Genomic DNA, 25,666 nt, shown 5'->3' with positions numbered 1-25,666 from the left:
ATGTTGCATTTGTAAGATTACTTGCTCAAATAATAAAATCGAGGAATCAGTTTCCCGATTATACAATCAAGAAAATTAGACTTGATAATGCTGGTGAATTTACTTCCCAGACTTTCAATGATTATTGTATGTCTATGGGAATCATTGTTGAGCATCTTGTTGCTCATGTACATACAAAGAATGGATTGGCTGAATCATTGATTAAACGTCTGCAAATGATTGCTAGACCAATGATTATGAAAACAAAGCTCCCTATTTCTATATGGGGACATGCAATTTTACATGCTGCTTCATTAATTCGCATCAGACCAAGTGCATATCATAAATACTCCCCATTACAGCTTGCATTTGATAAAGAACCAGACATTTCTCATCTGAGAATTTTTGGATGTATGGTGTATGTGCCTATTGCACCACCACAACGAAAGAAAATGGGACCTTAAAGAAAGGTTGGAATTTATATCGGTTATGATAGTCCATTAATCATTCGATATCTTGAACCTCAGACAGGCGACGTGTTCACAGCACGTTTTGCTGATTGTCATTTTAATGAGGAAATCTTCCCAATGTTAGGGGGAGAACAGAAACATACCGAAAAGAAAATTAAATGGTATGTATCATCATTGTTACATCTGGATCCAAGAACAAAACAATGTGAAAAAGATGTACAACAAATTGTACACTTGCAAAGAATAGCAAATCAAATACCAGATGCATTTGCAGACACAAAAGGGGTAACTAAATCATATATACATGCTGCAAATGCCCCTACTCGAATTGAAATTCCAAAGAAACAAATGGAAGATACTCATGATGTCATTAAACGCCTGAAGCGTGGAAGGCCAGTCGGTTCCAAGGATAAAAATCCTCGAAAAAGAAAATTCATAGAGAAATACGATGATCACAAAATAAAGAATGATGTTTCTGAAAAAACACATGATGATCACAAAATAGAGAATGGTGTTCCTGAAAAAACACATGATGATGAAAATGTTCTGTCAGAACCACAAACTGACGAGAATCATGAAATCTCTATCAATTACATTAATACTGGAAAAATATGGAACCGAAAAGATATAGATGAAATTGATGATATATTTTCTTATAATGTGGCAATCGACATCATAAATGATAACGAAGATCATGAACCAAAATCTTTTGGTGAATGTAAAAATCGACAATATTGGATAAGATGGAAAGATGCCATCCAGGTTGAATTAGATTCGCTAAATAAACGTAATGTTTTTGAACCTATAATCCTTACACCTGAAGGTGTAAAACCTGTTGGATACAAATGGGTTTTTATTCGAAAGCGAAATGAGAAAAATGAAATAGTAAGATATAAAGCTTGACTTGTTGCACAAGGTTTTTCTCAAAGGCCTGGAATTGATTATGAAGAAACGTATTCTCCTGTGATGGATGCAATTACGTTTCGGTATTTGATTAGCTTGGCGGTATCTGAAAATTTAGAAATGAGTCTTATGGATGTTGTTACAGCTTACTTATATGGATCACTTGATAGTAATATATATATATATATATATATATATATATATATATATATATATATATATATATATATATATATATATGAAAATCCCTGAAGGATTTAAAATGCCTGAAGCACAAAGTTCAAAACCCAGGGAATGTTATTCTGTGAAATTACAAAGATCATTATATGGGTTAAAACAATCAGGTCGAATGTGGTATAATCGACTAAGTGATCACTTGATGAAAAAATGATATGTAAATAATTCAATATGCCCTTGTGTTTTCATTAAGAAAACAACATCCGGATGCGTAATTATTGATGTATATGTTGATGATTTAAACATCATTGGAACGAATAAGGAAATTCAAGAAGTTGTGTCATACTTGAAGGAAGAATTTGAAATGAAGGATCTTGGAAAAACCAAGTATTGTCTGGGTTTACAAATTGAACAAAAAGAATGTGGAATGTTTGTTCACCAGACAAATTATACAGAAAAGATCCTTAAACGTTTTAATATGGATAAATCAAATCCTTTAAGTACTCCAATGGTTGTTAGATAATTAAACATAGAAAATGATCCATTCCGTCCATGTGAAGATGATGAAGATATTCTTGGTTCAGAAGTACCATATCTAAGTGTCATCGGTGCCCTTATGTACCTTACAAATTGTACAAGGTCTGATATATCTTTTGCCGTGAATCTGTTGGCAAGATTTAGCACATATCCAACAAAGAGACACTGGAACGGAATTAAACATATATTCCGTTATCTACGAGGAACGACAGACTTGGGACTTTTGTATTCAAAAGATGCTAATCCAAGTATAATTGGTTATGCTGATGCTGGATACTTATCTGATCCACACAAGGCACGTTCCCAAACTGGATATGTATTTACTCGTGGAGGCACTGCAATATCTTGGCGTTCACAGAAACAAACGCTCGTAACAACTTCATCAAATCATGCCGAGATTATTGCACTACATGAAGCAAGTCGTGAATGTGTGTGGTTAAAATCAATGACCCAACATATCCAAATTTCATGCGGATTATCATTCGATGAGAAGCCTGTGATACTATATGAAGATAATGCTGCATGTGTTGCTCAAATGAAAGAAGGATACATAAAAAGCGACAGAACTAAACATATTCCTCCTAAGTTCTTCGCATTCACCAAGGAGCTTGAGAAGAATAAATGTATTGATGTTCGTCACATTCAATCAAGTGAAAACTCATCAGATCTCTTCACAAAGGCACTTTCTACATCAATATTCAGAAATCACATATATAATATTGGGATGCGCAATCTATGAGATTTGTGAAAAATTGTTCGTGTCAACATGAGGGGGAGTTTACGTGACTGCACTTTTTTTCTTTTACTATGGTTTTTATCTCAATGGGTTTTTCCTAGTAAGGTTTTTAACGAGGTAGTACAAAAACACGTAATGAAGACATCATCGTATCATGATCATCATCACAAGGGAGAGTGTTGAAAAATGATATTTAAAATATGTGTATTGAATATTTGAATGTTGAAAATAAGAGTTGTAAATATTGAAATTTGTGTGTGATGATGTAGGTAATGATGTATTTTATTTTTTGGATTATGTGTAATGAAACTCTATAAATAGATCTCTCATTTGTGAAGAAAATCACAACAATAATAACTAATATAAATTAACACCATAATTCGGAGAACAGCGAATAAAGCTTGTTGGCTGTTGGAGATTACATTAACATTTGCGGCAGAGTCGTGTTGTTATCTATTAGACCATCTCCAACCCACTGCACTACATTCTGCACTATATTCTGCATTACAATAGTGTAACACTAAATTCATCTCCAACCTATCTACACTACATTCTACACTAAAAAAGAATATTCTCAGAATATTCTTATAATATTAATTTTAATTCAATAATAACTATTTATAATTTCATTACATAATTATACATAATAAATGTAATTATATTATTTCATTATTTATTAGAAAATCGATTAAAAAAAATAGAATTATACAATCTATTTAATTTTTAAAAAATTTTAAAAAAATTTAAATTATTATTTATGTTTCAAGAATAAATTATTTTAAAATTTTAAAAATAAAAATATTAATTATATAATTAATATATAATAGAATATTAAATATTTATAATTATTAAAAAACAAAAAAAAAATTAAAAAAAAATAAAATAGAAAGTGCTGCGCTAAGAGTTGCGTTTAGAGCAACTCTAGTCCAGCACCATTTTTGGTGCTGGATTGGAGTGAAAATCCTTGCTCCACAATGGAGCAACTCCATTGTGGAGCAAGGATTGGAGTTGCTCTTACAACAATTCGAGACTTCCCACAATGGCGTGATTTCTACGCTGCGATTGCATATCTGCACTCGTTCGGATAATTCCATTTGTTTTCGATGGACACCGGTCTAGGTGGTCACGCTAATGGCGAATCGCGATCAGAATCAACTGTTGATTTTGAAAATCGGCGATGAGTGGAGGCACTGGGTGATCTCCGCGTTCTGCCGGATGAGATCTTTTGTGCTATATTAGTGAATCTCACGCCTCGTGATGTTGCTCGTCTTTCATGCGTCAGCAGGTATGGTCGTCAATTCATCCTGTTCCTGGTTAGATTCATGCTTTCAAATTTCTACCCGCAATCATGATAGTGAAGATGGATAGACGATCAAATTTAATCGCATATCGACCTGTATAAGCGAATCGTTCGTGTACATTATGTGCTTATTGTTGATTTCTCAAGATCAAACAACTTTCAACGTCACGGTTTTTCACGTAAGAACGGGGCATGGTTTTTGCTACACAGCCCACAGGGTATGGCCGTTGGCCCGTAAGGGTGGACCCTTACTCACATGATCCACTCGCATATTCTAACTCGGAATTTGTAATGATGAAATTGTTGAGGATATTCACTATTCGACAGGGTTAAGTTGGACTGCTCTTTATTTTATGTTTTTGTTATTTGCACATCTTGTTCATGTATACATGCACACCAGGCACTTGGCAGTTTTCCTAAAAATTAAGTGTATCGAGATAATTAAATGATACTAGTAACAGTAAAAAGATAATAGTTATCTCGATAATAATTGTAAGATATTCTGCATAATTTTATTTGAAGAGAATAACATCTAGATACTAGAAGAATTAATGTTTCCACTCTTTCTGAGAGGGAAAAATTATTTTATAGCTGGTTTGATGTGTTTATTTCATCTGTGAAGGTAAACAAATTGGAGGAAGATTATTTCTTTTTCCCCTTCTTTGGCCACTTAATTTATATTAAGATGCAATGACTTCTGGAAGATACTAACCATATACTTCAAATTAGACAAATTGTAGAGTACCTAAAATTTCTTCATTCGCCATTCTTGTAATTTTATCTATAATTTAATTACCCATATGGGGTCTGGAGCAAAAAACAATTTGAATATCAGAAAGCTTGAACACCATTAAGCGAATCAAGTTCTTTTATGCGGCCCTACATTGTGACAAAAAGATGTAGAGGGAAAATATTTTGCTGAGCTGTAAGTATTATTCAAACACTAATTTTTCTGCGGTGTTTTTTCAAGCATGGCCTGCTTCATGGGCTCTAAATCATCATGCATTTTTTTATCCATCACTTTAAAATTGTTTGATATGCAGTAGAGACACCCTTTCATCAGAAGAGGCCTTAAATCTGGCTTCTTTTTTGGGTGAGCAGCTGTGTGATCTTCATCTTCTTCCCTGTCCATCTCCTCAAGACGCAATGCTAAGGGCTAGAGAAGGTCAAGTGCAGCTATCATATGGTGATGGATTAGAATATATTTCCACTCACGTAGGCAATCCAGTTGAGTGGAAATTATTTATCAGCATTATAAACCAGAAAAGGAAGGATGTCCATCACCGGTTGACTGCATGGTATGAATGGGTTTCTATCATCAATCTTTTGAGTTCCAGGTTTTACAAAATGAACTTTGTATAGCAGTGTGCAACCACAATCGTAATTTGGCCTTTTTCTTAGTCAGTGAACTTGATGGTTGGGAAGATAGTGTGTTTTTATCTTTTGGGACATTATATGCTTCTTGATGTTACATGCAAGGTGGATGGTGCACTGCAGCATATTTTTTATTGTGTATGAATGGCGAGCTTAAATTATTTTTAAATCTATACACTTTCCTTCCTATCTTGCAGGGGTGATCCTATTCCTAGCAGACTGATAGAGAAAGTCGACGATTACATCCCTCGTGATCTGAGCATATTCATCGATATATTTGAGGTGATCATAGTTCTCTTAGTAGTAATAATTTTTATTCATGACATTCACTTTCAAACTTTATCCTTGGCAATTATTAAATATCTACAAGCTTTAATTCATATATTTAATCTTTCTTCTGTGAAGAATGCAGCAGAAGCTTGCAAATCTTGCATCTGGATACACATGGATGTGATGGATGACAACATATACATGACACCATGTTGCTCAGCTTCTATATCAGGGGAAATTGCTCTGATTCTTGTTTGGCAGAACGTGGTAATGTGGATATGTCTAGTATAACCTATAGAAGCAGCAGGAAAATCTATTCATGGTATCCTAGCCACATCCTTGACTTTAGTGATTTACTATAGGTGAGTTTTTTCTTTAATGTCCGAGTTTTTTCATCTTCTTTCTGTGCCTCCTTAAGATACTTGAAAAGATATTTTCCTTGTGCTTCTGTAAGAGCAGCCCCACCCCTGCTTTCATATTTGGATAATTTTATTGTCATTATTCATCCTATTTTCAGTGAAGTAGATGTTTTGAAGAGGAAGTATGAAGAGTTTCACTCAACATTAATGTTTTAATCTTCAGCGGTTAATTTTTAAACAATAATAAAATGCATATGAACTTGTGGTGAACCTATTTGGATGAATTTGTATACAAAGGAATATACGCTTCCTCAATGTTCAATAAAAGTCACCTGACTGGCTGACTCATAAAAAAAATATGTTTGTCGTCATTCTGAGAATGAAAATTGATTTGCATTATAGGGGCATGCTAAATTTATGTGTTTTTCACCTACAGCTATCTTCTGTTTTTCTTTCACGGGAGGTGTCGTATGAAATCACTTATGTTTGTTCATGCAAATTTTGTCAATTACCGGCTCGCAGAATATATATTTGTGTGCAGCATGTTGGGACCCTGTGGGAACAATCAAACTAGCAACTAGTCACAGAATTGAATTCTAGTTTCAATGCGTGTTTGTTTTCCTTTTGGTATGGACTCTATGATGGCTAACATACTCATATAGCCGTGGATATAAATTCAGTGGCTCAATCTCAAGAAATCTTACTGGATTTGAGGATTGGTATATGCTACATCAGGAGAAATATTTCGTGTGCGTACATGCATTAATACTTGTGTCATGTGTGGGTTCTACATATGTTACACGTAGAATCAATACATCTGATGGTTATATGTTATATAAGGAGTTCCTCTATGGATTAATCCCAAGATTTCGTGCGCCTTATAGACAATGGCTAATCTTATGTGAATGCTGATCTTGCATGTAAATCCTTTACTTATATTTCATTAACAGAAATGTACTTATAGCAGAATCATCCTGAATTTTAATCTTTATGCCTTCTATTTTCGAGTAAATTGATGATTCTGGATTTTATTCTTGTTAATGTGCTTATAACAGAATCGTCCTGAATTTTAATGTTTGTGCCTTCAATTTTGAGTAAATTGATGATTCTGGATTTTATTCTTTCTGCCTTCTGCTATTGAGTAAATTGGTATAATTCTGTTCTACAGGGGATCCACTGCTTGACCTAATCCCAATATATCTTGATGTCTTCCGCGGAGATTATCGTCTCTTGAATCACTTCCTTGACAAATACAGGCGTCCATTTTTTGGAAAAGAATCACTGAAACAGTCGGTTGATGATAGTAGGTTTGGGCGACTCTCATACAGAGCAATGTAAGTTCGGCTCTATAATCCCTTGTATCCCTAATTGATATTGTATTTGATGCTTTTTCAATCAACTACATTGCAATTACCAAAATCTGTTCTTTTTTCTTTCGTTTGTTGCAAAATGTTTCATTATTTGTGTTTTGAAATGTGACTCCTTTCTCATTTGTTTGGATTGGTTAATGTCTAACAGGTGCTATTATATTTTGCATGATGAAAACATTCTGGGCGCAATTTTCATTCTCTGGAAAGACTTGAAGGTGGCAAATTCATGGGAGGAAGTAGAGGAAAAAATTTGGGGAGAACTGAACCATTACACCGGTATTTGTTCGGCCCAACTATATTTTTCGACTTTATTACAATGGATTGGTATATAGGATACTGATAATTATTTGATTCATTGGGACGTTCGCGTTTTATCCTGTGATGAAAGGACCAAACTGCTAGTTTCTTTGTAACTTCTGCGCGAAAGTTATGGTATTACAATATATTTTGCGACAAAAAAGAAATTAGAAACAATTTGGAAATTTGATATTTATCAAGATTTCATGGTTCTTGTTTTTTAAGCTTAATTAATATGGCAAGTTTTCGATTTTTATTTTTAAAATTTATATGTATCAAAATAGCCTTCAAATCAAATAAAGGCTAAATAAAAGGCGAGGAAAGGAAAGGTCACCTTTGTATTGCGTACAGGCGTGTATTTTTTATGCTAAGAAATGCATTTTAAAGTGGTTTTCTGGTGCATCATAAATTAAGGTAACTAAAATATCTTTTAATTATTCGTACTCATACAATTTACGCTACATTATTGAACAAAAGATTCACAAACTGCTAATTATAACCAATTTTGATACCTTTTAGTAGGACTTGTCATAGCTCCTAAAACTAAAATACTCCCAATAATTCAACAAAAAGTTAAATCAATATCATAGTATATGAACAAATTGTCTTTTGAAGTCGTTAAAACATAAAATTTTATTTAAAAAATCATATGTTTTAATTTAGTGTATTGAATTTTTTTAAATCATAAATTACTAAATTGATATTAAAATTACGGCAAAAACTTGCGTGAGACGATCTCACGAGTTTTATTTTGTGATACAGACATCTTATTTATATCATCTATGAAAGAATATTACTTTTTATTGTGAATATCGATAGGATTGATCTGTCTTATAAATAAAAATTTATGAAATCAGTTTCACAAAAGACCTACTCTTAAATATTACAATGATGTTATAGCTTGCCTTCCATCCATTCTACTTGTGCCTCTATGAGCTTCCAAATTAAGTTCAGTTGTAGTCTCACTCACTCAACCTACGTCAGTTTAATCATGACATACCATGTGTTAGGTTGTCATGATATATGCACCCTCTCCAATCTTTTATCACACAATTCCTATTTCCCAATTTTATAATAACAATAAATAAAACAATAAGTCCAGATAATATATATATTTATCTTACTCAGCAATTCAAGAATGCTTCGCCAGAGAATATCCAAAATTTTCTTACAATCGATAATTTAAATGGGTGCCTATTTTATATAATAAAAACTTTATAAAATTAAATGATGATTGGTACTACAGTTACGTATGTATATAATATATAATAATATTTATAATTTTGATAAGTTTTTACGATCACATTCATTTATATGTACATCATTGAACTATTACTTATATTTTGAACGTATTAAAATTGAATATTTATTTGAGTGACGTATCAATAAAATAAAAGATTAGTATTATATATCGTGCATTAAATTAGATTTTTTTAAAAAAATATCGCATTTCTGGCAGCCATCATTCCCAGCATAATCGATTCCCACTCACACACACACACACACACATTGTGTCTTCACTCCCACCTCAACTCTACTCCAACACACAGAAATGGCTGTCCGAAACTCCATTCCCCGTTTTACCCCTATCAATTTCCTCTTTTTACTGCTACTCTCCACCTGCCCTCTATCCATTTTCCCTTCTAACATCGCCCAGCTCCTTAAGCCATTTCCCGATCTCTCCGATTTCACCTCGCTGCTTTCCTCCACCGCCATCGCCTCCGATCTCGCCGAGCGCACCTCCCTCACCCTTCTTGTTGTGCCCAATTCCCATCTCCGCTCTGCCGGCCGCCCTCTTCGGCCACCCTCGCCGATGTCCTCCGCTACCACGTTCTTCTCGAGTATCTTTCCTGGTCCGACTTACGTCTCCTGCCTCACAACGGCAAGCGCGTCGCCACCCTCTTCCAGACTACCGGCCGCGCGGCCTCCAACTCTGGCAGTGTTAACATTACATTCGATGCCGAGTCCGGGGACGTCACCGTCCATTCTGAAACCTCTAATGCCACCATTCTCTCCCTAATTGAAAACATACCTTACAATGTGTCAATCTTCTCGCTTAGTTCGCTGTTAATCCCTTACAATCTCGACCTCATGACTTCCGAAACCCGCCCCACTCTGGGGTTGAACATCACGAAAGCGCTTATCGATGGGCACAATTTTAACTGTGGCGGCATCGATGCTTACCGCCTCCGGTGTTGTTTCTGAGTTTGAAGCCGACGAGGGCGGCGCTGGGATAACCCTTTTCGTTCCTACAGATGAAGGGTTCGCCGATCTACCTTCATCCGTCAGATTTCAGTCATTACCTGCGGAGAAAAAGGCTATGGTGCTGAGATTTCACGTCTTACATTCATACTACCCGCTGGGTTCTTTGGAGTCCATTGTGAACCCAGTTCAACCCACTTTGGCCACGGAGCAGAATGGGGCTGGCAGTTTTACCTTGAATATCTCCCGGGTTAATGGGTCCGTCGGCATTGATACCGGAATAGTCCAGGCATCCATCACGCAGACAGTGTTCGATCAGAATCCGGTGGCTATTTTTGGGGTATCGAAAGTGTTACTGCCCAGAGAATATTTCGGGAGGAATCCAATTGAGGTGAAAAAGCCTAGTGACGGCGGTCGAGCGGTGGCTCAGCCACCCGATATTGCACTTCCTCCGGGAGATTCTCCGGCAGCAAACGGTCCGCCGAGTCATTTGTCATCACCGCCGGGGCTGGAAATGCTGTCGGAGGCGGGTAACGCAATCACGGTGCTGCGTACTGTGTTGGGTGTATGGTGCGTTGGATTGTGTTATCTGTTGCTATAGCTACAAGATTTGGTGGCTTCATTTGGAAATCTGGATTGTACCACGGAAGTTTTGAATTTGGTGCCACATATTGCTGCCATTGTTCAACTGGGATTGAGCGTTCCGGAGGTGAGAAAATTGTCGAAAAGAAATGTTTATTTGCCAATAATCTAGGCTTAGGGGATGTTTTTTTTTCATTCATGATTTAATTGTTAAAAAATCACCATCTCTTGAATCTGTATTCCTGTTGCTTGTACAGAACTTGGATTTTTTTTTTTTGGGATTAAATTGTGTAATTTAATAACAAATTTTGTTGTACGAGTGACTCTAGAATTTTAGAGATTTTATTGCAAGTTATAGTACAGTACTTTTCGAAAAAAATGTACTCCGTATGGAAACAGATTACGGGAACAGTTGTATTGGTTCTTATTTTTAACAGAAACCCAGAAAAAATTACAGCTTTTTTGGAATTGTGATTCATTGAAGAAATTACCAAAAATTTCATGAGCATATTTCTGACTTGTAGTAAAGAGCGCAAGAGTTTCTCATTTCTTGTTCTATTCTATTAGTATCTCTCTGTTGGAAATTTTATCGATTTCCTGTCAACATTCTTGTATATTTACTCCACTCCTGGGTTAAAAACGATTTTTTTAAAAACCATTTGAATCCAATAAGCAGGAGTTTCTGGGCGCCGATACTGCTAGTTTGTTGAAAAGTATGTATGCCCGGTTTAGCTACAAGTATAATGAATTAAGAGGTCATCTGGCATTGGTCTTGATATTTTAATACAGTATACCAAAATTTATCCCAATTGGATTGATCGAATGAAGTGAAGAATCCACCTGAACAACATTCCTGGCTACATGAATAAAGCCTTTTCTTTTTTTCCATCTATGTGGACGGACAGAACATAATAGGAGAAGCATCATTTATAACCGAGATTTGAGCTGTCCAATAACCAAGTTTGGTACATAGGTTTTTTTCCATCCACTGTTTCTTGGTAAGGCTTAACTTCGATACCTTATCTGCAGTTTCGTCATCGAATTCTCGATTTTGTAGGTCTCATATGTCACAAGGAATTTGATCAACTGTCTGCACGACAATATGCTTAAGATTCAGTCTTCTTTACATGTTAGATTACACTGCTATCTGGTACAGTCCATAGAGCAATACTGATCTCCCTCAAATTTTGTTGAAAGAAATTTGGTGGACGCTTAAATAAGCAAGCTGAGCTCTGTTTTGATTTTTCCTTCTTCTTTGGAAGAAAACCGATTAAAACTTTGAGAAAATTATTGCGATGATAGCTGGTAGTATATGTAGTGTACCTCTGTGAAATTTCTGTTTTCGTTGTTCAAGATCCATTATTGCCATTAAAATCAAACAAATAAAGAAAGTGCATTTCAAGGATTACAACTACTGGAAAGGCATTGTACTTGAATACAACTAAATTAGATTTTGCTATATTCATCATCAGAGCAGATTTTCTTATGTCGGGGAACAGATCGATTCGGTACATATCTTCATTAAAGGTTGAATCGGGTCGAGATATATCTCACAAAATTTACATATGATATGATATTACATTTGTTTTGTGTTATTATATTAAACTTTAGGGGCGTAAAGAATCGAATCGATTCGAATATTTACAAAAATTTGAAGGCATGAATTTGGGTCGAATTAACTCTACTCGAGTTCAAGCTCGAGTCGAAATACAAAAATTTTAAAATTTTTGGTTTGCATTAAAGCTCGAGTTCGACTCGAAAGATTATAGCATATTCGTGAACCATTTGAATTATTGATCGAAAATAAGTATTCGAAATGTTCGAAATTTATTTATTTAATATATAATTATATTATATTAATAAAATACTAAATCTCACGACATGTTCGAGTTCGACTCGAATTCGGTAAGTTGGAAGACAAAATCAAATATTTTTCGAGTCGCCTCAATTTTGTTTAATCTCTATAATAAATATACTTTGGCGAGATCTATAAAGTAAATAGAATTCTTGAAATGTATATTCCTTATTCGTATAATTGTTTGTTAGCACGACTTCTTTCACCCCTAGCCTGATCGTAGTCCGTGGTGCCCGCCAATGACACATACTCTAATCGCAGTACTTTTTCCCCCAAAAAAATAAAAATAGAAAAGTTGTACGGGAATCTCATGACTTTCTGTCTCCCCCAAAAGCTGTACAAATATCCACTTCTAGTACCAGAAAATGGGCTTTCATACTTTTGTAAGAGGCCCATTTTTAAGCATCTTTTTTGGGTATTTGAGGCCCACATTCTGGAAATGGAGTGTGTCGATACTTTTTAGATAAAAGACTTTGCTTCGTAAATTATCATTAAAAAAAAAATTAAGGATTTTATAATGAATGCTTTCCTAAGACCCAAAACAAAAAATTTGTTTAAAAAAAAAACAGAAGACGACAACGTTGTGTTTTTTGAGTTTTTACTCAAAATAATCATTTTTTTGGAATATTTCGGTGTTAATTACAAATATGTGCTTATAGGAAATAAATATATATTCACATTGGAATTAGCAATCCGCTACGATTACTTGTAAAAAGAAAATTTGTAAGAGCATCTCATTTTTTTATTCTTTTATAGAGATCTAAATCAATGCATTTTCTATATATATAAAAAAGATGCTATTATTTGGTCAATTTCCAGTTGTACATTGTCCATTGTCGGCTGTGCTTTAGTCAAACCGAACTTCGACTTTGTTCCCATTAATTTTGACTGATTATTTATAAATTATAACACGTGAACTTTATTTGTAGACATATATATGTGTGTATAAATGAATTGTTTTCGATTAATATCCTCAAATTTATTGCTAGCATTTGATTGCTATATATATATATATATATATATATATATATATATATATATATATATATATATATATATATATATATAATATGTGTGTGGAATTAAAAAATTCGAGGTGTCAGCTACAGCTGGTCTATACAAAATATCAGTTGTTAGATTTTGAATATCTACATTTTTTTAGGAATATGAAGAGATATTTTAGGACAAGAGACATTATAGTTTTTTCTTGATTTTTTTGCTCTGAAAACTTAAATTTTTATTACATGGGTGCATCTAGTCAATTTGTATTTGTGATTGTAGTTGACTATGTGGTGTACGAGCAAATATCCGATATTCAATATCCGAATCGAATTAAACCCTTAAAACCGTCTTATAAGAGTTTTTGTGTTATCACAATAAGTCTCAAACTAGACAAAACATATCAAATTAATGTTAACCGGGTTATAAGTAACTATTTTACTACTTATTAGGTATCTTGTCAGACAACCTCATGGATCTTTATCTGTTATACGGGTAAATCATTTTCATATTTATAATAATAAGTAATACTTTTGATATAAAAAGTAATATTTTTTCATAAGTGAATCAAAAACTAGATTCGTCTCACAAAATTAACTCACATACCATTATAAAAATATGTTTTGTTACTTTTATTGTTGTATCCCACTTTCTATCACCTAACAAATATATAATCATTGTAACTTTATAAAATATACTCCATTTTCTTAACTATCATAATATCATTAAAAAAATGTCAAAAATCATCTGTCATTTTCACGCTATGCAGTATAATTTTTAGCAACAATTTAATATAGATTGGTTTTATTTTTTAAAATGATTAGGTTCCAAACATAGGTTTAGGTTTAAAAAAAAGGATAATCAGGGCAAACGCATTCCTTTACGTAAGAGACAGAGAGAGAATTAAGAATGGATTTTAGAAGAAGACAACAGCAAATTTGGGGGATTGAATGGTGGCTGGCCTATGAACATTGCCCACTTGCTTACGTCCCATTATTATATTTTATTTCTAAAAAAACATTTATTATATTTTTGGAATCTTGAAAAATGTTTTGTTTCTTTCTAAATTAAGTCTTCAGGTGGGCCCACATCTAATACGAAAATCAATCGTCAATCGGGAAAAATTAATCCATTTTGCACTGGATCAAATTTCCAATAAAATTCTCTCTGGTTGAGGATAATGACGTGTGGGTATCGGTTCTTTGAAAAACAAAATAGAGTGAGTCTTATGTGAGATCTTTCACGGATTTTAATCTTTGAGATGGATCAATCCTTCTTATATTCACAATAAAAAGTAAGCAAAAATTTGTGTTAGACGGTCTAACGGGTTGTATTTGTGAGACGGATCTTTTATTTGGGTCATCCATGAAAATGTATTACTTTTTATGCTAAGAGTATTACCTTTTATTGTGAAAATAGGTAGGGTTGAGCTGTCTTATAGATTACGATCCGTGATACGTTCTCACATGAGATCCACTCTAAAAAGTAATACTCTTATCATAAAAGGTAATATTTTTTTATGGATGACCAAAATAATAGATCCGTCTCACAAATACGACACGTGAGACCGTCTTATACGAGTTTTTGCCAACAAAATATTAGTAGATAAATTGAAATGTGACCGTTTGAACTGTTGTTATATTGTTTGAAATATTTAATTTTTATTGTTATTATCAACTGTAAATTTTTATAAAATTACAAACATTTGTTCTTACAGAGATTTTTTTTTAAAGTTAAATTTACATCAAAGCTAACGCATTTTGAAATTAAAATTGTAATAGAGAAGAAAATATGTGAAATATAGAATTAATTGGTTAAACAATATTTTTTGGAAGTTTCATGAAAAGAAAGATCACTGGAAAACATCCAAGACTTGGACACCCTCCCTAGTGTTTGAAATCAATGTGTAAAACAAATGATATTTCAATATAAAAAATACGACTTTATAATAACAATAATGTACCACTGATTTCTTTACAAATCCTCAAAGCTGTCTCAAGCTGTCTCTATGTTGAAAAATAAAATCTTAATTTATTTTTTCATAATAGTTAATTAAACATGTAACGATCATGGAATATCAGAGTTTTGATGATTTTTTCAAATGATAAACTTTATGGATTTGATGGTTTTTTATTGAGTTTTACAGAATCTCACAGATTTATGTGGTTCATGCAGACTTTTTTGTAAAATTTTTATAGACTTTTGTGATTTTTTTTTTGATTTTTTTTTATGAATTATGTATTTAATAATAATATATTATTTTTTATTAATTTCTTTGAACCAATAATTAATTGGCATATATAACATATTCAATTTGAAATAATTTTTCAATATTTATATTGAAAAATAAATTTACTTATTTAAAAGTTAAATCATTTAATCCTTACATGTGTATATATGTGGTTTGTATGCATGTTTGTAAATTTTTAAAAATACATCAATTGATTAATCTGTGGCCTTGTTTTTGAATTGATAATATATATGTGAAAAGAATATTATTTATCGTTTTGTAGATACAATTTTGTATAAAAATATTATAGTTTACATATTAATCGAAAATGCTAAAAAGAATTTAAAAAATCATGGTGGGTGCGAGGTTATTCAATTATTAAGAATTAAGCGGCATATTATTGGATCATCTTTTATTATTATTGAATATTACATTAATTTGTATAAATCATAAATAAAAAATCACAAAATCAATTCTAAAATTCAAAATTTCCTAGGATATTAATAAAAATAATTAAATGAACAATCAACAAAAAATTAAAAAATTTGAATGGAAGTATTAAAATATACATAGAGATACATTTCAAAAATTTGAGTGAGTGATAGAGACAGATGAGAGGAGAGAAGATAAGAAGAGATGTGAAACGATATAGAGATAAATAAATAGCTTATGTATGAGTTAGAAGTTTTAAAAATCCATTCAAATCTTTAGGTTAGATCTAATACAATTTTTGACCATTTATAGTTGTACCTTAGGCTTTAGTGTTTGTATGTTAATGAATTCCATGAAATTATCAAAAGACTATGGAAAATTTGAATACTTCCATACTTTGATAGAGTTTTTAAAAGTCAATGTTGAATATCACTCTACTTTTTAAAACTCTATGAAAGTCTATTTTGAATATCACTAGACTTCTATAGAGTATGCAAAAGTCTTAATTGAATACCTCTAAATTTTTAAAATCTACGAAATTCATTAAAAATCAATAAATCTGCTACATTGAATACATCTCTCTTAATCATTATATAACATAAAAATATTACATTTAGATAGATGACTTTGTAGCTAAAGATTTCAAATATGTAATACAAACATTACATATTAATTTATTTGGAAAATTGATTATACAAAAATTTCAAATCTTTACTGCCTTTGATTTCAAATATATCATAGCGCAAATCAAATCCATATATTGATCAATTTTTATAATTTAAATAAAAAAAAAATCACATATACTGTATAAGCACACAAACTAAAACACCGAAGCAGCAATGAATGTATTATTATATTCAGTTAATATATAGTTATTATTTAATTTAATTTTGACACAAAAGTCAAGTCAAGAAAATGAAATGTTTTGGGAACAGGTTGACAAAATGTGATTAATGTTTTCGGAAATTGAGTTCGCCACGTGTCATTTTCTTGCCGTGTCATCCTACAGCCATAACTTGATCTGGGAACATGTCTTCACGATGACAATTTTTTGTTTTAAATCTTTATTTTTACATGTATAACCCAGTTTTTGTTCCTTAACTAAAAATTGTATTTAATAGTAATTGTGTAATTTAATTTTTTAAATCGTACAACAATTCAAACGACATATTTTGATTACTCTATCCAGCAGATAATTATTATTCACAACAATTTACATATCAATAATTATACTTCTTGTAGAACTCGTGATCTTGACTCTGAAACATATCGAAGAATCAAGCGTTTACCATTAGACCAAAATTATAATTGTTAGGCAATGTGCGACTTTATTTCCTTATATTCGTGACAACGTGAAATTCGAGGAAGTGTTTGTCTATCCGTTGAACTCGTCTCATATCGTTTGGAGATCGATCTTACTATTTTACTAAAGTCATTCATATCCCCAACAAAAATAATATTCCTTTTAATATCTGATATCACTGTTTTTACAACCCATATAATCTATATCATAAAACATGAAAATATTAGACTAATCAACTTTGATCTTTTGTTGTAACATATCACATATTTTACCTGTTTAAAAAAAAATTAAATTCATAAAAGTTTTTGAAAGGAAAAATAATCTTGAATTTCAAGATATAATTTATTCCTTGAAATAATATCTTCTTGATATGATTTTGAAATATTTAATTACTGTTTTGCCTTTCTAGATAATTATGTTAATATTTTATTGTGATATAATATCTTCCTTAAATCTAATATCATTCTTGATAAGATTATGTGGAATATTGGGTTTGCCTTTTCTAGATATTATATATATGATAATGATTTAATGAGATATGATATCAATGTTTTAAAAGAGTTTATTTCTAATTAAACTCTCACTTTCCTTGTGAAATAGGTTTCCTTGTGAATATAAAGTCTATGTCTATATATAAGAGATCAAAGACATTGATGCAGGGCTCTCTCTTCTCAATCAATATACACGACACTGTGCACGTCATGGTTCTCATAGAAAAACATCCTACAAAGGCGTTGCTGTTTTGAAGAGGAGTCGTCCGTTTTGTTTTTCACTCTTCGCTTGGAGGTTTTCATGAATGCATAACTGATGCACTTTTGCACGTCGAGATTTCAGAGACAAATAATTCTATAAAGACGTTGCTGTGATTTGAAGAGTGTTGATCCCGTGTTGCTCTGAATGTTGCCAACATCTACAGTCAACATCCGTAACGATGTTGACTGAAGATTACATCTAACTGCTCGTGTTTTTAGGGATCTCGTTTTTGCTTTCTTATTCATGTTTTAATATTGTTGGTTGTTTTTAGAAAGCTTTATTTTCTTAACTTGTTGAGAAAATTGATTTTTGGTACAATCACTAGTGATAGGTTTTTGTGTAAACATTGTGGTTTTCTAGTGATTAATTTTTGTCATAAGGCACCGCACAAGTATTTATACTTGTGCATATTTAATCTTGTCCATCGATTTATTTTAAAGCGAATTTGTGTTACAAACTTTAATATTCCGCTGCATTAAGATGTTGTCTGAGATGTTGTAACATCTGACACAACATCTAATTCTGATAAAACACGAATTTACTTTTTTACATCATATTCTGATATTTTCATTATTTTTGATATCTGTCGGACGAAATAAACCTAACAAGTGGTATCAGAGCCTACTCTTGATATACTAAGTGCTGATTCTGGTTTTTATTTTGTTTTGACAGAATATTTAATGGACACATCACTTGCAAAAGGAGTACTTCGACCACCAGCTCCTAAACCTCCTGTCCAACAACAGTTTCGACCAAGGAATGAAGAAAAACGCTGGTTGCAAGTGAATCCTTTAGGTGTTGCCCTAGGTGTTGCCACACCTGGCCGCAACATCTGCAAAAATTCAGTATGTTTGAACTCCACAACTTCTGGAAATTTGAGTGGAGATGATAGATCAGAGGCTGATTATGAAGAACTCACTCTTGAGAGTGTGCAAAAGCTATATGAAGAGTTGTTTGAAGATTGGACCAAAAGAAACAAGTTGACCTCAAGTCTTGTGAAAGAGAACACTGATCTAAAAGCCGTAGTTGCCAAACTCGAGGTAATTTTGAGCAAAAAGGATTTGGAACTTGGAAAGATTAAAGAAGAACTTCAAAAGACAACTGAAACCTTGTCCAAGTTTAACTCAAGCACATCCAAGCTTGATTCTATACTTTTGATGGGAAGAGATGACAAAAAGGGCTTAGGTTTCAAAGACAGTGTGTATGAAACTGGTGAATCCTCAAAAACCACTGTTTTTGTGAAGGGAAAGACTGAAACACTCACACCATCACAGCCTATGCCTTCAATGAAAGGCTTTACTCCGAAAAGACAATCCACTGCACCGGCTTCTAAGAAGAGAAAAAGAAGGTATGTTTGTCATTACTGCTTTAAGCCTGGTCATATCAGGCCATATTGCTTTAAACTTAGGGATGATCGCATGAATCGAAAGACAAGTCAGATGTTGCCTCAAATGTTGCACAACACTTTCCGCAACACCTCCCACCATCGACCTACAGTAAGACAAATTTGGGTCCCAAAGGTAAAAACTCACTGTAAAGTTGTCTATACTTCGTTGAAAACTAATACTGCAGGTCATTGGTACTTTGATAGTGGAAGCTCACGCCACATGACGGGATCACGAGAATATCTCACCGATTATGTTGAGCAAAAATGTGGTAGAGTGACCTATGGAGGGGGAGCTAAAGGAAAGATTGTGGGAAAGGGAACTTTGAATGTGGAAGGACTACCAAAGCTCCATAATGTGCTTCATGTTGAAGGATTAAATTCAAATTTGATAAGCATAAGTCAATTGTGTGACGATAATTTGCTTGTTAAGTTTGATAAACATACTTGTGAAGTTTTTGATGAAACTAATATATGCATTATGACAGGTACAAGGTCTTCGGATAATTTCTACCAAATAGGTGAAGATCTTTCATGCAAACATGTGCAAATCACCGAACTTGATCTTTGGCCTCAAAAACTCGGACATGCAAGCTTCAAAACCTTAAAGAACTTGAGTAAGTACGATGCAGTACGAGGTATGCCTAATCTTTCATTTAATATACCATTTGTGTGCAGTGATTGTCAAAAAGGAAAAACAGACTCGCGTGTCGCACCCAGTGTTGCCAACATCTGGGACAACATGCTGTCTGGAATTACTACATATGGATATAATGGGTCCTATGGAAGTGGAAAGTTTTGGAGGTAAGAAGTATTCATTAGTTTGTGTTGATGATTTCTCACAATATTCATGGGTAAGTTTCATTAGGGAGAAATCGGACACTCTTGATGTGTTTAAACAATTGGTAAGAAGAATCACAAACTTCCATAGTTTAAAGGTGAGAAGGATCAGAACTGATCATGGTAAGGAATTTGAAAACTCTTTATTCTCATCCTTTTGTGACAAGAAGGGGATCTCACATGAATTTTCAGCACCAAAAACCCCAAAACAAAATAGCATTGCCGAACGCAAGAACAGAACTTTGCAAGAAATGACAAGGGTGTTGCTAGCTTCAAAGAGTATTTCAAAGTGTTTTTGGGCAGAAGCCCTTAATACAGCTTGTCATATTTCGAATAGGGTCTATTTGAGAAGTGGTTCAACCATGACTTCTTATGAAATAATCATGGGAAGGAAGCCTAACCTTAAATATTTTCATGTTTTTGGCTGTGTCTGCTATGTTTTGAATGACAGGAATCAACTTGCAAAATTTGACTCAAAGAGTGATAAGTGTTTGTTTTTGGGATATGCCACTAATAGTCGTGCTTATCGGATGTTTAATCTTAGAACTAGGACTATTATGGAATCTATTAATGTTGTTTTTGATGATCATGCAGATCTGAAAAAGAAAACTGTTGAGGATGATGTGGATGAGCTTCTGGAAATTTCTATATCACTAGAAAATACAGATGTTCCCCAGATGTTGTCCCAGATGTTACAACATCTAGCACAACACCTGACACTGAAGTAACTGGATCTGAGAAAGTGACAAACAGTGATGATGATGCAGTAGATGATGGACAGAACATTCCAACTAAAATCCAGAAAAATCATCCTTCATCTCAAATAATTGGAAGTATGCATGAAGGTGTCAAAACTCGAAAGAAAGAAAAAGTGGATTACCGAAAGATGGCTGGACTTATTTGCAAGAGCTCCTTATACTCACATCAAGCACCACGTGTTTGGTATGACATATTGAGTTAATATCTAATGGAAATTGGCTTCAAACGAGGTGAGGTTGACAAAACTCTTTTTATTCAAAAGTCCAAAGGTGAGATTCTTATTTTTCAAGTATGTGTTGTTGATATAATCTTTGGTTCCTCTTCTCAAAAGCATGCTAATGATTTGTTGAGTGCATCTCATCTACTTTTGAAATGAGCATGGTTGGTAAGTTGAGTTATTTTATGGATGAACCAAATTGTAGAAGACTATGGGCTTAAGAGTGAAACCTTAATTGTGTACTGTGATAATTCGAGTGCAATTGATATTTCAAAAATCCAGTGCAACACTCTCGAACTAAACACATTGACATTAGACATCACTTTATTTGAGATTTAGTATAAAAATGATTGATTCGAATTGAATTTGTTGATACAAATAACCAACTGGCTGACATATTCACAAAAGCATTAGACTTTGAGAGGTTTTCCAACCTTAGGAAATCTCTCAGCATGTGTTCTATATGATCATTCGTAGATGTTGTCTCAGATGTTACAACATCTCGGACAACATCTAAACATGCATGTACATTTTTAGGACTTAGACATTGCATTACATGCATACTGTTATATGATGTGATATCACAATGTTGCATAATCTTATGGTGCACGTACAATTTCTTGTTCTATCTAATCTTAACACACTTGGATATGCTTAACAATCTGATTAAATCACAAGTAGTTGAAGGATGATCATGTACTCCATGACATTGTCCCATACGAAAAATGACTTGAAAAGATTGAGTAAAAGACAAATTAATTATTCATATTAATTTGTATCAGAAGAAAAGATGGGAAAAAGCTACCTAAAAGAGTCCAATGAAGACTGTGCTTTTAGTGTGGGAGCTACCTCTTCTGAATTTCATACAGAAAGTAAAATAGAAGAAATTGGAAAAAGCTACCTAGAGGAGTCCTAAAGAAGACCGTTCTTCTAGTGTGGGAGCTACCACTTCTATGATCATAAAGTTGTTAAATCACCAAGTGTGAAGAAAAATCAAAATTGTTTTCTGAAATTGTGCGTGTTGTCAGAAGATGTTGCCAACATTTGTGCCAACACTTCATTTGTGAACATATCTCATATTTGTTTTCATGTTTCTAATTCTGTTACATTCTGTTTTAGGCATAAATAGGTCATGCATAAACATGTCATTGTGAATATTGTTGTGTCATGAGGACATGAGTATTTCGACGAAGAAAATTCGATGAAAATCCAGATTTTACGAAAAATTGAATATTTGTGATCTTTGATGGTTCAGTGGTGTTAAAATCGATGTGTGTTTCAATTCTGGAAATTTTTTTTGAAATAACTTTTGACGCAATTATCTCAGTAATTTTGGATAGTGATTACATGCTAAAGTTGATATTGTCTCCTATGAGAACTTAGCTTCTGACTATCGTCTGGATATAGAGGTAGATGTCCATTCTAGACAAAAAGGGGGAGAAGATGCGACTCAAACTCAAATGACTGTCAATTGAAATGATCAAATGATAACATCTATCTGATTCCCTTGCTCGATTTCTTTTTTATTCTGCTTTCCCTGATGTGTTTCTGTTTTAATGAACTGTTAATGATTTTTGCAGGTGTTGTCTCAGGTGTTGCCAACACCACGAACAACATCCGTACTAACTTGATTTTTTTCAGGGGGAGAAAACTTCTCATATTGAGGGGGAGTTAACTGGAGTTTAATTGAGAAATAGAGTTTGATTTGATTTTGTCCAGAAAGGCAAAAAGGGGGAGATTGAAAGGAAAAATAATCTTGAATTTCAAGATATAATTTATTCCTTGAAATAATATCTTCTTGATATGATTTTGAAATATTTAATTATTGTTTTGTCTTTCTAGATAATTATGTTAAGATTTTATTGTGATATAATATCTTCCTTAAATCTAATATCATTCTTGATAAGATTATGTGGAATATTGGGTTTGCCTTTTCTAGATATTATATATATGATAATGATTTAATGAGATATGATATCAATGTTTTAAAAGAGTTTATTTCTAATTAAACTCTCACTTTCCTTGTGAAATAGGTTTCCTTGTGAATATAAAGTCTATGTCTATATATAAGAGATCAAAGACATTGATGCTGGCTCTCTCTTCTCAATCAATATACACGACACTGTGCACGTCATGGTTCTCATATAAAAACATCCTACAAAGGCGTTGCTGTTTTGAAGAGGAGTCGTCCGTTTTGTTTTTCACTCTTCGCTTGGAGGTTTTCATGAATGCATAACTGATGCACTTTTGCATGTCGAGATTTCAGAGACAAATAATTCTATAAAGACGTTGCTGTGATTTGAAGAGTGTTGATCCCGTGTTGCTCTGAATGTTGCCAACATCTACAGTCAACATCCGTAACGATGTTGACTGAAGATTACATCTAACTGCTCGTGTTTTTAGGGATCTCGTTTTTGCTTTCTTATTCATATTTTAATATTGTTGGTTGTTTTTAGAAAGCTTTATTTTCTTAACTTGTTGAGAAAATTGATTTTTGGTACAATCACTAGTGATAGGTTTTTGTGTAAACATTGTGGTTTTCTAGTGATTAATTTTTGTCATAAGGCACCGCACAAGTATTTATACTTGTGCATATTTAATCTTGTCCATCGATTTATTTTAAAGCGAATTTGTGTTACAAACTTTAATATTCCGCTGCATTAAGATGTTGTCTGAGATGTTGTAACATCTGACACAACATCTAATTCTGATAAAACACGAATTTACTTTTTTACATCATATTCTGATATTTTCATTATTTTTGATATCTGTCGGACGAAATAAACCTAACAGTTTTTATTTATTTTACATATTTATTTAATTAAAATTTTAAATATTATTTTTAATAAAAATATTAAAATTAATAATAATTATTCTAATTAAATATAAACATCTATGAGTATTTCACATATAAATTTTGTGGTGAGGGAATTTATAAAAGTCGACTCTTCACGTTACGTGTGATAATTGATAAGCTCCTATTATATTCGAATTGTGTTTACTTTTTATATAGTTGAAAACTTTATGACATACTACTTTTCAAAGGTTTGTCGCATTTATTTGTCATGAATCATAAAAAAAATTATAAGTCAAAAACGAGACCGTGACATTCTTTATTAAGACCATCGCGTTATTTTCAAGTATATTTTATATATCATAATGTTAATGGGTTGCAAATATATAAAAAGACATTTGCAAAATATATAAAAGACATATATATATATATATATATATATATGATAAAAGACATATATATATATATATATATATATATATAAAACAAAAAATGGGTTGCAAATATATAAAAAGACACATGCTAATTTTTTGGCAATCGTCAGTTTTTGACTCGAAGTTGTTTCCATCTTACCCCTGCAGGCAGTGCCTGCAGGGTACATCCAAGAGCTGGAATTTTTTCTGGTACAATTTTTTTTTTAATTTTTTTTTTCCCCCATGAAGTGGAATCTCAACCGTTGATATGGGGTGTAGGCACACGTTGATGGACGATCGATGAATTAATTCCACGTTTCCAAATTCTTAATATCCTTCATTCAAACTAGGCCATGGAAGCTTAGGAATGACAATTTTGTCTCAAATTGATAGAGAATATGATATATGACCCGAATGGAGTGGGATATAGATTGGATTTTTTATTCGATTAAATAAATAAGTAATTGGGTATGAGGATTTCTAGTATTTGTTATTTTTTCTATAATATATTTTTTTTTTTTTTTTGACAAGAAAGCTTGCAATTTTATTATTTTAGATCCTCCATTACAAGTCCTACTCAACCAAGAAGGAAATTCACCATTCACCCATACAAAAGATGAAGGGGAAGAAAAAACAAATTGAGCAATAGTATGAGCTACTCTATTAGCCTCCCTACGAACGTGTACTATCTCTGAAACAACTGGCTGCTTTAACATGGGTAAAATCTCTGCTGCACAAGCTCCAGTGTAGCCATGGTCCTCTTTGTCGGTAGTGACTGCTTGCACTGCCAAAAGAGAGTCAGATGCCACCTGCACATCTCTAAAATTCATTTCGTAAAGGAGACTAACACCCTCCCTAATTGCCAAAAGTTCGCCATGAACAACAGAAATTGGCTGGTTAATTTACTTGCCAAAGGCCATCAACAAACGACCTTTCTTTATTGTTCTCAACAATTTAGTAAATATTGATGACTTGTTCGAAATAATTCAAATATGAGAAAATATAATTGAGTTAGTCTCATGTGAGACCGTCTCACGGATCTAATCTGTGAGATGGATCAACCCTACCCTTATTCACAATAAAAAGTAATACTTTTTCATGGGTGACCTAAATAAGATATCTGTCTCACAA

At 32.9% G+C, this 25,666-nt stretch overlaps 2 protein-coding genes across 5 annotated transcripts; both read left to right on the top strand.

Annotated features, from left to right (window-relative positions):
• The first annotated feature begins 3,819 nt into the window (after positions 1-3,819).
• Positions 3,820-7,888, top strand: LOC140835363 (lysine-specific demethylase JMJ21-like). Of its 4 annotated transcripts, none has more exons than XM_073200853.1 (6): positions 3,820-4,087; positions 5,146-5,400; positions 5,674-5,758; positions 5,882-6,108; positions 7,274-7,439; positions 7,624-7,888. In XM_073200853.1, the coding sequence occupies exons 2-4, from the start codon at positions 5,249-5,251 to the stop codon at positions 6,035-6,037; spliced, it is 393 nt and encodes a 130-aa protein (XP_073056954.1). In that variant the 5' UTR covers positions 3,820-4,087; positions 5,146-5,248; the 3' UTR covers positions 6,038-6,108; positions 7,274-7,439; positions 7,624-7,888. The 4 variants fall into 4 exon arrangements, with proteins under 4 accessions (XP_073056954.1, XP_073056959.1, XP_073056966.1 ...); XM_073200858.1 differs by lacking the exon at positions 3,820-4,087 and adding an exon at positions 4,896-5,031 and having other exon boundaries at positions 5,151-5,400; XM_073200865.1 differs by lacking the exon at positions 3,820-4,087 and having other exon boundaries at positions 5,042-5,400; positions 5,889-6,108.
• A 1,322-nt stretch (positions 7,889-9,210) lies between these two features.
• LOC140835359 (fasciclin-like arabinogalactan protein 4) lies at positions 9,211-10,872 on the top strand. The gene is given in 3 exon segments (XM_073200849.1): positions 9,211-9,564; positions 9,567-9,935; positions 9,937-10,872. Coding segments are annotated over 3 exon segments (1,248 nt in total). The 5' UTR covers positions 9,211-9,324; the 3' UTR covers positions 10,576-10,872.
• Positions 10,873-25,666: the final 14,794 nt, after the last annotated feature.

The sequence above is a fragment of the Primulina eburnea genome, chromosome 1, assembly GCF_022965805.1.
Source record: "Primulina eburnea isolate SZY01 chromosome 1, ASM2296580v1, whole genome shotgun sequence".
Classification (NCBI taxonomy): domain Eukaryota; kingdom Viridiplantae; phylum Streptophyta; class Magnoliopsida; order Lamiales; family Gesneriaceae; genus Primulina; species Primulina eburnea.
Note: the sequence above shows the minus strand (reverse complement) of the source record. Positions and strands in the feature narration are given on the sequence as shown.

Coding starts and splice junctions, on each gene's coding strand:
- LOC140835363 (XM_073200853.1), top strand. CDS start 5,249: ATGCTAAGGGCTAGAGAAGGTCAAGTGCAGCTATCATATGGTGATGGA. Junction 5,401..5,673: donor CATCACCGGTTGACTGCATG/GTATGAATGGGT, acceptor CCTATCTTGCAG/GGGTGATCCTATTCCTAGCA. Junction 5,759..5,881: donor TATTCATCGATATATTTGAG/GTGATCATAGTT, acceptor TCTTCTGTGAAG/AATGCAGCAGAAGCTTGCAA.